This window comes from Podarcis raffonei, chromosome 2 (assembly GCF_027172205.1).
Source record: "Podarcis raffonei isolate rPodRaf1 chromosome 2, rPodRaf1.pri, whole genome shotgun sequence".
Classification (NCBI taxonomy): Eukaryota; Metazoa; Chordata; class Lepidosauria; order Squamata; family Lacertidae; genus Podarcis; species Podarcis raffonei.
This window is the reverse complement of record NC_070603.1, coordinates 83,410,127-83,423,789: the sequence shown is the minus strand read 5'-3', so window position 1 is coordinate 83,423,789 and position 13,663 is coordinate 83,410,127. Positions and strand designations below refer to the sequence as shown.

The window sequence follows — 13,663 nt, the reverse complement described above, 5'->3', positions numbered from 1 at the left end:
CATGAAAAGCCCTTCTGGAAGGTGAAGTCTGAATCCAACCCTTTGAGAATGACAGAATCAGAGCTGGGAGACTCCAGACAAGTTCATGTTAATATAATCCTTACAGCACTTCCAACTTGGTACAGGGTATATCAAATACTGTATCTTTTGACTAGCTACTTGCCTAGTAACTCCCCACTAAAGAAACAGACTAGGGCTGCATTCCTAACCCCACTTAACTCTGAATAAGCCCCACTGAATTCAACAAGACTTATGTCCGTGTACAAATGATTGGCATCGCACTGTAAATATTTGACTAAAAAATAAAAGGACCAAATGAAACTAGTGTCTATGTTCATTTGCATCATATCCTCAATAACTGCATCCAAGAGCATCCGATCATATGTAGTGTTCAAGTGAACAGTATGTATAGTTTGAGATATAGGCTTGTGTTCAACGTAGCGCTAAGGAGATCATGCTATCAGCGCAAGCATTTCTGCTTCCCCTACAGAATGCTCTCCCCTCTCCTCTCCCTGCATGCTGTTTAGGGTGTTTGCCCAACCTTCCTCAGTAGATTTGGGGAGGAAATGGGAGAAACTCCCATTGCACTAGTGGGCATCCTTGCACTGGCTTCTTTTAGCACAAGTTAGATGACAAAGCCCCATAGGTTTTCATGCTAGTATTCCTATATCATTCTATAGGGCTGGGCGCTATATACTGTATTGGCCTGAATATAAGCTGCAACTTTAAAATTGGAGGGGGTAAATGAAAAAAAGAAAAAATACCCGAATATAAGCCGTTCCATTCCTCGCTGCTTCAGGCTGCATACTGGGCAGGGGGGGGAGCCGGGCTATGTTGCCAGTGGCCTTTCCCCTTCCTCTCTCTCTCCCTTCCTGGCCTTGGGGGAGAGAATGGGGGACTACGCGCGCTCCTGGCGTGTTCGCCTCGCACTCCTGGCTGCATACCATAAAGTTGTGAATATAAGCCACACTTAAACTTTTCATGGTCAGAATTTGGGGGGAAAGTGTGCCTTATATTTTGGCCAATACAGTATAATGCTGTGTAAAAGGGTCTATCCACTGTACATCATGACGCAGTCTTTTTCAAAGCATTCATATTATTAAAAAAATTCAAATAATCTGAATTTGAGTTTAAAAGACCTACATACGCGATAGCTTTTTGTTCAGCCTGCTTGGATATTCCTTGGTTTTTGTTTGAAATGAAACTATGTTCACTTGGAACAGATGGAACTTCACCAGCCTTTTGGAGTAATCCCATTATGTTTTCTTCTGTGGTCTGATCAGCAGGAATGTTGCTATCTGCACTGCTTGTTACTGGAAAAGAAAAAGTACCATGAAAAATTAATGCTGCGGTAGATTTTGTCCTTATTTCCTAGCCTATGTACAATCCTTTCAGAAACCATTAAAAGTCAGCTAAATTACATTTAGGGTTACATCCAATGTTGCTGTTTTTACTTAAGGGAGATATCCCTAAATCCCTTTTCTGATGAAACTGTGATGCCAAGACTTCTAACCATATTTACTTGTAAATGAAACACTGGTGCATTAATGTGTTTTTGGAATATTCAGCATACTTATGCCTGTGAACCAACTCACAGTTACTTTTTAAACTCTGAATTTAAATGGAAAAATTCAAGCACATTACATTGCCATCTATTGTGAATGGCACATAAAAACAGAAGCAGGGACCTAAATCTTCCCATTTAATGATGTAGATTATTGCAGGAAAGCCTGCAAAATATGGACCAGCTCTGAAGTTGAAAGCAGGCACAAATATAAACTAGATACTATTTTCATCACAAGTGTAAAGTACCATTAAGCTCTATGAGTGGCTAGTTGCAAACCTAGAGCCTCTTACTTGGGAATAAGTCCCACTTAACACATGGGACATACAGCTGATTAGACAGTAATTTGACTGTATTGTAAGAATGCATTTTCAGACCTTTCTCCAACCTAGCAGAGTTTTATGTCAGTCAGAATCTGGTAAGGTAGGAAGCACAAGGTATATTAGTTGGTACTAAGAACTTACATGATTTAACTTGGTTGGGAAAGACCTATTTTATAGCATTTAGAGATTCACAGAAATAAGAGCAATATTTTTAAAAGTTTACACCAAAATGAATTCAGATAAATAGAAATAACTTCTGAAAACCAGTCTACTATATTGTGAACAAGTAGGGTACAAATAAGATAATACAGTATTCCATATCAGACCTTTAGGAGGACATCACAAGAATCAAACTGCATTAAGATCTAAATTTAAATGAAACATGACTTCTTTCCTAAGCCCAAACAGTGGACCATATATTTCACTAAATAAATAATATGGCTATGAGAACCACTGAAAAGCCATTCAACAATAAAATAATTTTCTAGTTTTTGATCCAACAGTGGCTTATTTGATCATTTTTTTTGATGTAAGCATCTCATTACTTTCCAAGCATCAGGCTTATTTTAAAGTAAACAGAAAATAATTTGGTTCTGTGTAGAAAATAAAGATCTTACTTCTTTTTTCCTTCTTTTCATCCTGAAGCTGAGAGGTTCCTGTAGTTGCTTCTTTTACAGCCATCAAAATCTGTTCAAGCTGCTGTTGCGTTAAACATACCAAATTGTCCCTTAGCTCCTCGATGGAAACAGGATGTTTTTTGAGCTTCTTGTTTGATTCCAGAGGTTTCTTAATTGAAATTCTGGTGTTACCTGGCTTTGCAGTTGTGTTGTCTTTTTGAATGATAGAAGTGCTGTCTTTATTGCAAGGTTCTTTGGATGAATCCTTAGTAGATATCAAAGTTTCACTATTTTTCCCATCTTTTGTCAGGGACAGTCTTGATCCCACTTTCTGTTTCGTAAAACATTCACTCTTTTCACAGGAAGTGTGTAATGATTTCAGAATATGCCCATTCTGTTTTGTTCTCAATGTATGTTTAAATGTTTTGTTTTTATTACATATCTGTTAAGACAACAATAATGAGCTTATTAGAATACCCTCCAAAAACTGAAGCTGTTTTCCTAAGCCATGCTGATGAAATGGTTTTTAGTTGTTCCAGCCAAGGAAGTGGGTCCGCTCTTGAAAAAATAATTTTAGAATTACAGCCTATTCCAAAGGAGGCTGTACTGGAGAAACACAAGAGGATCAAGCAGAAATTTCAAGCAGAAAAACAGATTATTTTCTTATCTCAATACTAAAACAAATGCTAGCACGCGAACTAATTTAAAGGCCATTTGACCAGAGTCCAACAAAACTTACAAGTAATTCTGCATGCCCAAGAGGGCTTTAAATTAGGGGTTTTCCAAAAGCCATCCAATTCACGCAACTGGAGGGGCTGTCAAAAGCAGTTTGTGATATGACATTGAAGACTGTCTTTAGGGAATGCAAAATCAGCTTACGCAAAATAAAAAGTACACTTTTAGGAAAACTTACCTTTACACTTGGTTTGGATTTACTCACTGTGGAAGAAAAATACATAAGAATGAGAACAAGGTCTAGGGCAATGTCAGCTTATAACAGGGGAAATGTTATCAACTGGAAAAAATATCAGTGGCAGTGTGGCTAAACCCCTTATGTGCAAAGAGAACAAGCACTAGATGAGGTGCTCCTCCATTGCTCATTTGTGCCCTCCTCCTCTTCCTTTTGTGCTCTAACTTAAGCATTAAGTTACATTAAACCAGAGTCCCAGTCATGTCCGAGCCAGAGAAATCTGGCTTAATGCCAGCTAACAAACCAAGGAAAATAAGCCAGAATTGGTTAACTCAGGAGCTTATTCTCAAGTAACTATGAAGGACTGTAGTCTTAACGTTTTTGTAAAATTCCTGTACACCCAAATTAATTATTACTTTATTATAGTTATTTGTCTCTCATTTTTTAAAAAATCACAAAGCGACCTGCATTTTTTTTAAAAAAATCCAAATACTGGTGAATACTGGTCTCTACAGCGACGGCATGCATTGAAATCTTGCAACGGTTTTACTTCACGCCCCAAAGGCGCACCCCTCCATTGTCTCCTGAGACAAATGGATGCCAACAATACCAAGTGTGGCTGTTAGTCCACCTAGGCCAGAGTTGTCTACTCTTGACAGGCACTGCTCTTCAGTTTCAGACATAAAGCCTGCTATACAATTCTTTTAACTGGAAATGCTAGGGATTGAACCTGGGAAAGCACATACTCTACCACTGAACTATAGTCACTCCCTGAGAACTGCACCTGTTGTGTTCTGTGAATTGTGGCCAGTGTCTTCACAATGCCTATGTGCTGGTGTAATCAAACCACAGTAGTTTGTGGTTCGAATAGAACACATTTCACACATGTATTTAAAAGTCTGTTATGAAACTCATTTTGTCTATACAAAGACTGTAGTAAATCTTAATATTGACCATTATACATAAAAGTAATCATACCACAAGGTGCCACTATCAGTCTAGGTTTTCCATCCAGTATTTCAGTTTCAAGCTTTAAACCATCCCTGTAATATAAAAAAAAGTAAAATGTGTCTATAATTGCAATTTTGATGGGGAAAGACAGAGCATAATTTTTAAACAGTAATCATGAACCAATGACACCCATTTCCAATTTAAATATTGTCACAACATTAAAGATATAAACTAAACACTGCCATCAAACGAAACACTGCCATTAAAGAGCAAAAAGGAGAAGCTGGAAACTTGATGCACCTTACAAGCAAATGTGGGCACATGGAGTAGAACAGGACACCCTCTCCAACACAGCACCATCTTCTGAGACTACTGAAGCCACTGTAACGTCATGAATTCTAGGCCCAACCAAGTCAACTGGGTCAGAGGGTGAGAACTAGAGATTGGGCTATTACAGAGGGGGCTCTATGATAGTCCCTTCCTGGCACAAGTTTTTGAGACAGCTCATCTGTATTCCTTTGCTTTTAATTGAAAAGTTTTGTTCCGAAGTCTGTTTCCAGAGGATTTATTGGGCATTTACTGAATTGTATACAGTAAATCCACAACTTACACATATTGAAGTTGTGCACATTCAGCTTTATGCAGGCGGTGAAAATAAATAAATAAATAAATAAATAAATAGGGAGCAGAAAGGGGGTGGGTGTCAGGGGAAAAAAACTTTGGGAATCCCAACTGCCACTGAGCCCAATGTGGATTGACTATACATTATTTTGGCTTTAGGCACAATCCATGGAACATAATCCCACTTAAATTGCAAGCTTACTGTATTTAAATTCTGCAACATGTTTTTAATGTTTTAAATTTTATTAGAAAAAGTATATAAGTTATATGTAAACCAGCTTGGTAGGGCTAGTCTTGAAAGGCTGCTTAGAAATACTGGAAATAAAGGACAGCATGTTCAGTGGTAAAGAAACCCACTGGTTGTAGCTCCAATCCATTTCCCAGCATAACTCATGCACCAGGGTGACCATCCCTAAACCAGGCATGAAACCAGATTAGAACAGAAAAGAGGGGCTGCAACCTGAACTCCCCACCCCCACCTCATGGACCATTTTGACAGACGGGCAGAGCCACCAACTGGTAAATCGCCCAACATCACCATGAAGTCAGATGACGTAACATCAAAGGAAATAATGGGACTGTGCTCCCTATTCTTTTATTTCTTCCTTGGATTCAAACTGTGCTGGCAAAGGAAGATCCAAGCACCACTTGCAGCAGCAATGACCTCCACTTGGTAACTCTGGTCAGCTGCAGGCTTGTAGTCAGCATTGAATATGAACTTAGGGATGAATGCAAGTCTCACTTGCAACTGCTGTTTGCTCCACTTTGGAACCTGCATCAGTTGGGAGCACCAAGTGGAGCTGATTATTCAATGATCTGCATTTGGTACCATATTTAAAAGGAGGAACTATTTTGAGCACACTCTAATGCTCCTGGTTGTTCCCTGCTGCTGCAGTGTTACCTGCCCCACACCTGATGTTAGGTGTGATGTCAGGTGTGGGACAGGTGGGCACAGCTTGGGCCATCAATGACTGAAGGTTTTCCTCCATTAACTGCTGCTCACCAGTTCCCAAGCTGGCAACCTTACACATAACAGCCTAAATCCAGCACAGGTATTAGGCATATCTAAATAGATTTATTTTAATGGCCTCTGGGATATATAGCTGTGTTAGATTGAGGGTAGTGTAAACATTAAAAAAGCCTGCTGGATCAGATCAAAGTCCCATGTATTTCACCTTGGACAAACATGGGAAGCTTGCAAGCTGAACCTGAGCACATTATTATTATTATTAGTTGTAGTAGTACTATACCACCATTCACCTGAAGAGCTCAGGGTAGTTCACAGAATAAAAATACAAGATAAGAACAAAAAATAAACAATATAAACAGAAAAAGAAACAAAACAAAACAATAACCGCCCTCCCCCCCCAAACACATTTAGAAGGATATAGAATGTATCCCCACTTGCAATTCACAAAAACTGTAATTCAGAGGCGAGTTGCCTCCTACAGTGGGGTAAAATACCGCCATCATGGCTAGAAACCATTGGCAGCTTTATCCTCTGTTAATTGGTCTAATCCCCTTTGAAAGCCACCCGACCTGATGGCCATCACTACATCTTGTGGGAGTGCACATATGTGCAGAAACCTCCTAGCTCGTTTTTATAGCAAATGAGTACAGTGGTACCTCGGGTTAAGTACTTAATTCGTTCCGGAGGTCCGTTCTTAACCTGAAACTGTTCTTAACCTGAAGCACCACTTTAGCTAATGGGGCATCCCACTGCCGCTACACTGCCAACGCACAATTTCTGTTCTCATCCTGAAGCAAAGTTCTTAACCCGAGGTACTATTTCTGGGTTAGCGGAGTCTGTAACCTGAAGCATCTGTAACCCGAGGTACCACTAGTAAACCGTGTCACCAAAATTGATGGGAAGGTTTTTAGAGGGGAACGCTTTCTAAGATGTGTGCCCGTGCATGTGTGTGTGTGTGTGTGTGTGTAAGAGAGGGAGAGAATCGCGTGTGCTGGGGGAGTTGCACGGAGATCTTGAAGATCCTACAGCACCCATCCTTTGTCCAGGTGTGCACAGATTGTGACACACAGTAACTGGCGGCGCAATAACCTTGTCGGTTATTTCATGGGTGGGAGGCTTCAGGTTCTGAGGTCCGGGGCTTGTGCCTCGTGCCCCCCTCGAGAGGTTCAAAAGGAAGCCTCTCCGTGGTGACCACAAGGAGGGAGCCACGTACATGACACACGCGACTGCCTGCCTGCCAGCCACCGACCCACCCAACCAGCGCAGGGAGAAGAGGGCTCTTCTTACCCCAGATTCATGGCTCTTTCCTCCGCTCTGTACGGCAAGCACAGAAACCCAGGAGGGACTCAGCAGCAGGGCGGCAGGAGGAGGAGGAGAAAGCGTACAGAGCAGCCCCTCGGGGACACTGAGCCTGGGCTGATCCCTGCTTAATGTGTGTACGTCGGTTGCTGCTACCGCACAATGAGAGGGGAGCTGATAGGGCCAGGGCCGCTGCGGACTTCTCGCCAATGAGCTGTGCTTACACTCAGCGGGTCGCGCTCCCTGCCTGCGAGGCATTGTGGGAGTTGGAGTCCGGCCGAATCTTGAGGGCTTCCCCTCCTCTCCTTTTCCTCCTTCCCGCCCGCTTTCCTTCCCGCTCTCGCGTGGCGCGCGCAACGGGAGGCGGAGAGCAAGAAGCCGTTAGGAGGCGCGCGCGTCCCCCCCCCACCTCCCTGGCGGGGCCGAACGTTCCTCCCAAGGGTGACCTGGCACCATTTCGCCCCTCTCGGCGAGTCACGCTGTGCTCCTGAGGGTTGCTTGCGACCAGTCTCTCCCTCAGATGCATCTAAGTAAATAAATCACGACAAATCACGTCTCTTCTGGTTCTAGGCAACGTCTTGAAAATGTTTAGTTGCCAGTGGTGCCGAGGACAGAAATAATAGAATCAGGAACGAAGCCTAACATGACACAAAAAATTACTACTACTACTATCATTATTGTCATGGCTGTATTGGGCACTTGTGTGCATGTTCAACAGTTAAGTGGTTCAGCACAGCTTGTCTGATAAAATAAATCGGCAAAATCAAAATCTGTTGTCACCCCTAAAAGTCCCCCCCCCACAACTTACATCACTACTAGGAATTCAAAATGCATTGTGGAAGTAGCACCTATTATAAAATACGTTTAGAAAAGATGCAAAATGCTCTTTCTACAAGTGTACTCCCAAGTTCCCACAAACAAGTAATTGGGACTGCTGAAAGAGGCTATGGGAAATTTGAGCAAAGGTATATGCAGAAATTATGCAGAAAACAAAATAGCAATTTATTTAAAATAAGAATACATAGAAATAGTTAGTTGATTCTGTAAACTGGCAAAAGTAAACAAATCCAGCTACCTGTAGCCTACTCAGAGGTTTGAACAGTATCCATGCTTATCTTTTTCATCACAGTATTGTATCTTACTTCTCAACCACCACCAGGGCCTGAAGCCACCACCAGCTCTGCTATGAAACCAGGTGCTTCCTTCCATTAAGCGTAAAGGACCCCTGACAGTTAAGTCCAGTTGCAGACGACTGGGGTGGCGGCGCTCATCTCGCTTTACAGGCCGAGGGAGCCAGCATTTGTCCGCAGACAGCTTTTATGGGTCGTGTGGCCAGCATGACTAAACAGCTTCTGGCGCAACGGAACACCGAAACCAGAGGAGTGCATTACCTTCCTGCTGGAGCAGTACCTATTTATCTACTTGCATTTTTTGGTGTGCTTTTGAACTGCTAGCTAGGTAGGCAGGAGCTGGGACTGAGCAACAGGATCTCACCCCGTCGCGGGGATTCGAACCGCCGATCTTCTGATCGGCAAGCCCAAGAGGCTCAGTGGTTTAGACCACAGCGCTACCTTCCATTAGCAAGCATTATATCAGGATGCATCAGAGGAAGGAAGAGAAAGGATACAGGCCCACCATACTCTAGCCAGGCTTCTCCCACCATCACCTGGTAGCTCTACATGCTGCTGTATCAGTGGATGGAAGAGAAGGAAACGGGTGCTAGCTCCTGTTTCACTGTGCTCATTGTTTTATTTATTATTTTTAAATTTATTGGTTGCTGTTTTAAAACCAAGGCAATTGAAAGCAATTTGCAATATATAAACAATCACACATTAAAACCAGCTTCAAAGAAAAACAGAAAAACCTAACAATCCTGTTTGTAAAAGGCACAATTAAAACAAGATGGACTCTGGCGTTGCAGCCTCAGCTTTTGTAGCTGGAGTCAGTCAGGGACCTGCCCTTTCAGCAGTGGTGGAGCTTCATGCTTTGGCACCGGGGGGGGGGGCGGGGGGCGGAGAGCAGGCGGGGGCATGGCTGGCGCGTGTCCTGGGGGCATGGCTGGTATGCGCCCTGGGGGCGTGGTGCCCAGCGCAGGCGGGGGGGCAGCCACGATGGCACCCCACCGGGATCACGCTGCCAGGGGTGGTGTGCTCCCCCCGCTCCCCTCTTCCTCCACCAGTGCCTTTCAGACCAGGTGGGAAAAGGCCTGCAAAGCAAGGAGCAGGTCTTCCAGGACTCACAGCCAACATGGTTAAACAGATTTTTGAGGCAGATTGACTTTTCTTTAGATCCAAGCTGCAAAGGAGCTCCAAAGAGTGAAGGAGAGGAAGGCTATGACTGAGAACAAAAGATACAAGTCCCTTGGCGACTGAAGTAAAAACAGTTAATGAGACCCTTGAGGGATGAGTTTGCAAGCCAAAGAGCAGCTTCGTAGCCTTGTGTGCTGCTCCCTCTGTGAGTTCCAACAGGTGCTTGCAAGGTTTAGAGTTGGATGTGTCTCCAAAGCCATCTGATCCCAATAAAATTCTGGGAACAAGTACATTAGAAATACATCAGAGAGGTGACAATTTCCAGATGCCCGCTGATACTTCAATTAGTAGTCTATGTATTATTGTAATGTTTCCTAGAATCATCTTCTTCCTTTCTTTTTGTTTGCTTGCTTCTCTGTACATTGTCAAGTGTAAAATCCCCCCCCCTTTTATTTAGATTTTATTTCTGAAATATTTCATTTCTTCATTCATTGGTTTATTTCTATATCCCTTTATAGCCCAAAGGCCCCCAGAGCAGTGAGCAGATTAAGACAAGCCACACTTTATACATTTGCAAGCTGCATTCATGCTCTCACCCCAAAATGCAGCTCCCCAACACTCTCCCTGTCCTTTAGAAGTCATATTGACTCACATTCGCCTCCCCACACCCCCGCTGTCGGCCACTCCAAGTCTCTCACCTTGGAGCAAGGCCATCCACCAACAGTTGCTCAATTCCATTGGTGTTACATTGCAGAAATAAGCCTGCAGTTCTCAGCACTCAAACTAGGGAGTAGGTCCCATTGAACTCTAAGAAGTACTGCTGAGTAAAAGTTCTTAGGACTGCAATGTAAAACATTGATGGCTTTAATCCTCATGAAATCTATCTGAATCTGTTAAAACTGACTGAACCTTTTGTTAAAATTAATAATGGAACTAGAAGTTAGAAGGTAACTACTAAGGTGAACACTTAACGGAATCCACATTTTAATCGATCAGTTTGCTTGTATACAGATTGCACATTACTTTAAGAAGTGCACATAAATATATTATGTATCTGAAAACTATAACGAAAATGTGAGTCCAGGGGCTATTTTTAAAAGGTCAGGTTCACGGACAGATGCTTAATCTCTTGCTATCTTTGTTTCAATCAGCAGGTGGCAGAAGATTCAAGGATATTCTGCACATTGAAAGGAGGATAATAATAGAATCAAAAATCATATGAAAGCATTGACATTTTAAAATGTTTTTCAAAATATTTTTAGTATGAGTTAATAGCTCCAACTGACTAAGATGAAGGTAATTTCATAAAGGGATATTATTTAAACACTCCTATGTGGTATTCTTTTTGGAAGTGAAACCTCCACTCAGCCTGCAGGAAATACTTTACGTATTGTTCACTGCAATAGCCTCATGTAAATCCATACAAACATCTATTATTATGAGTGGGCTCAAAATCCAAATGTTTGGGGGGGGATTGAAACACCCACCTAGCAAGCTAGTCTGTTTTCCATATAAAACAGCACAGTTTGTATTCCACTGGGGTAAAATGTAATAATACACACCATTGGCATCTCTTTACTTGTATGCCAGAAGAATGTGCCCCAAACAACTCACCACATATCAAATGAACAATAAATTTAACCATTCAAAAGACAAGAACAACTGCAAATAACCCTACTGTCAATAAATAAATAGAGAATAGAATCAGGAAAACACATAAACCTATACAACTTTTTAATAAAGTGTATATAAACTGAAGAAATTCAATGGCTCAAAATTAAACGAGAGAGAATAAAGCTTCACACAGAAATAATAATTGTAGCATGCAAGATAAAATAGATTTCCATTCCACAAAGGCAGCAAAATACTACTCTGGAGGGGCCCCAAGGGGAGGGATCTTTACAACAAGGGTATTCTGTATATGGCCTCTGCACCACACCAAAAGCATACTGCAAGTCAAAGTTAATATTGTTACACACACCACCCCAATCTCCGAGTGGTGAGAGATTTCAGGGGTTCTAGGTGCTTACCTAGGGTTCCAATTCCCTTGGAATGTGGGACAGCAGAGACTATGGTGTCTTTATGATATATGTTTTTAATATTTTATGCTTTATTGTGTTTTATATTCTGTAAGCCACCTAGAGTGGCTGGGGAAACCCAACCAGATGAGCAAGGTATAAATAAAATAATAATAATAATAATAATAATAATAATAATAATAATAATAATAATAATTTAGTTTATTTACATATATATAAACCTGAGCCAAAGATGGAGGGTCTCATAGCGTTAACACCCCAAAAGGTTTTGCTTCTCCCATAGTCACAGCCTTGGAATCAAGCATGGCTCTCACTCTCTGGCTTCTGCCTGCAGCCTGCTTCCAGTTCCGCTTTTGTCTTCTAACTACCAGCCAGGTGTGGGAGGGGATCTACCCATTTGCCCTCTGGCACAAAGCGGCTTCTTTTGTTACAACAGTACTTAGGTGGTACTTAAGTAGCAACTGGGATGCAGGTGGTGCTGTGGTTAAACCACAGAGCCTAGGACTTGCCGATCAGAAGGTTGGAAGTTTGAATCCCCGCGATGGGGTGAGCTTCCGTTGTTCGGTCCCTGCTCCTGCCAACCTAGCAGTTCAAAAGCACGTCAAAGTGCAAGTAGATAAATAGGTACCACTCTGATGGGAAGGTAAACAGCGTTTCCGTGCGCTGCTCTGGTTCGCCAAAAGCAGCTTAGTCATGCTGGCCACATGACCTGGAAGCTGTACGCCGGCTCCCTTGGCCAGTAAAGCAAGATGAGCTACACAACCCCAGAGTCATCCGTGACTGGACCTAACGGTCAGGGGTCCCTTTACCTTTACTTTTAAGTAGCAACTATGACCATCATCTCACAAAGAAATTTGCCTGACTAGTTCAACAATGGAATCCTCCATTAGATTTTAATGATTGTCGGAATTAGAAGGGATTTAGGCATCATATAGACGCAAAACTCACAACAATATTATAAATGAGCATCTCTCAGTATAAATATCTATTTTAGCCTAGGTTATGAGCACAATATTTCAAGTAAGCCTCTTTGAAACAAGCAGGTGCTGCATGGAATAGCCAGCCGTGTTGAGTCTATCTATATACGTGCCAGAGTCTTACAAGTTCACGATGCTATAATGAATTCCTGTTGTCACTTTTTGAGCTGCAAGAATATTTTGGGAGAAATCTATCAGCCTCTGAAAGAAATGCAAGCGTTGCAGTGCCAGCTTTGACAGTTGTGAACACCGCAGTAGGTCCTCATTCCATTAAAGGCCTTGTCTTGCACATTTTGTTGTTTGATATTTTTCTTGGCAATCCTGTCCGATTACATACTGGGAAATGGAAATCTAGTAGTGAGAAGTGAAGAAGTCAAAACTAAATTGCCCTTATAATCTCTCCTGAAACATCCTCTGCACAAGAAGCTGATTAAGTGCTGACATGGTTAGCTCCAAGAAATTTCCATTCCTGTGACTCAGTTTTGGCCACAAACGTGGAGTTATTCAAGAAAATGGTGTTGGCCACCAGAACAGAAATGTAAAAAATGAAAAGAAAGTTTCTTCAATTAATCTGAAGATGAGTATTAGTAATCTCACCATGTTCTAGTAAAACTTGATATTCTGGAACGTCAAATTCAGATCCAAACAGATTAATGATCAAGGGTCTAGAATCCAAGCCTTAGGGGAAATGGTGGAGTCACTGAAAACTTGGAATAAAGGGAGGGAATCTTAGAGTGTGAGGGGAGGAGGGCCTGATTTGTGTTGGTTCAAGATAAAAATGGGTATAAAATGAGAATTCCTGCTTCCCAATATCCAAGTTGGGGGCAAGTACTCTTTGGTGAGAGAACCCCACCAGAGATTTAAAATCACAAAATACACAGCAAAGTAAAGTGTAGAAATATAGGCTGTTAGACCTTTAAAATATGCCTTTCTAAGTTCTTTCCAAGGTTCCTCTCTTCCCATGCATAGAAAAAGACCACACGTTTGGTAAGTTAAAAATAGTTTACTTACACACTCTTTAAATTCATGTGCTTTTCTATGCAGCATTCAGAAGCAGTTGTAAAGGCAGTAAAACTTGACTTAGTTACAGTGGTGAAAGTTCCTAAATTACTGGTATAGAAACTCAAGAGTGACCTGTAACAG

At 41.9% G+C, this 13,663-nt stretch overlaps 1 protein-coding gene across 5 annotated transcripts in view; it reads right to left on the bottom strand.

Annotated features, from left to right (window-relative positions):
• CCDC66 (coiled-coil domain containing 66) overlaps window positions 1–7,463 on the bottom strand; it is a 39,593-nt gene extending 32,130 nt beyond the window's left edge. For 2 of the 5 annotated variants that reach the window (XM_053377867.1, XM_053377866.1), the window contains exons 1-5: window positions 7,244–7,457; window positions 4,393–4,457; window positions 3,418–3,443; window positions 2,505–2,946; window positions 1,148–1,313 (exon numbers count right to left, since the gene is read on the bottom strand). In XM_053377867.1, the coding sequence (XP_053233842.1) occupies window positions 1,148–1,313; window positions 2,505–2,946; window positions 3,418–3,443; window positions 4,393–4,457; window positions 7,244–7,254 (710 nt within the window). In that variant the 5' untranslated portion in view covers window positions 7,255–7,457. Of the gene's footprint in view, window positions 1–1,147; window positions 1,314–2,504; window positions 2,947–3,417; window positions 3,444–4,392; window positions 4,458–7,243 lie in introns of all 5 variants that reach the window. The other 3 variants (XM_053377869.1, XM_053377865.1, XM_053377868.1) reach the window with 3 other exon arrangements.
• Window positions 7,464–13,663: the final 6,200 nt, after the last annotated feature.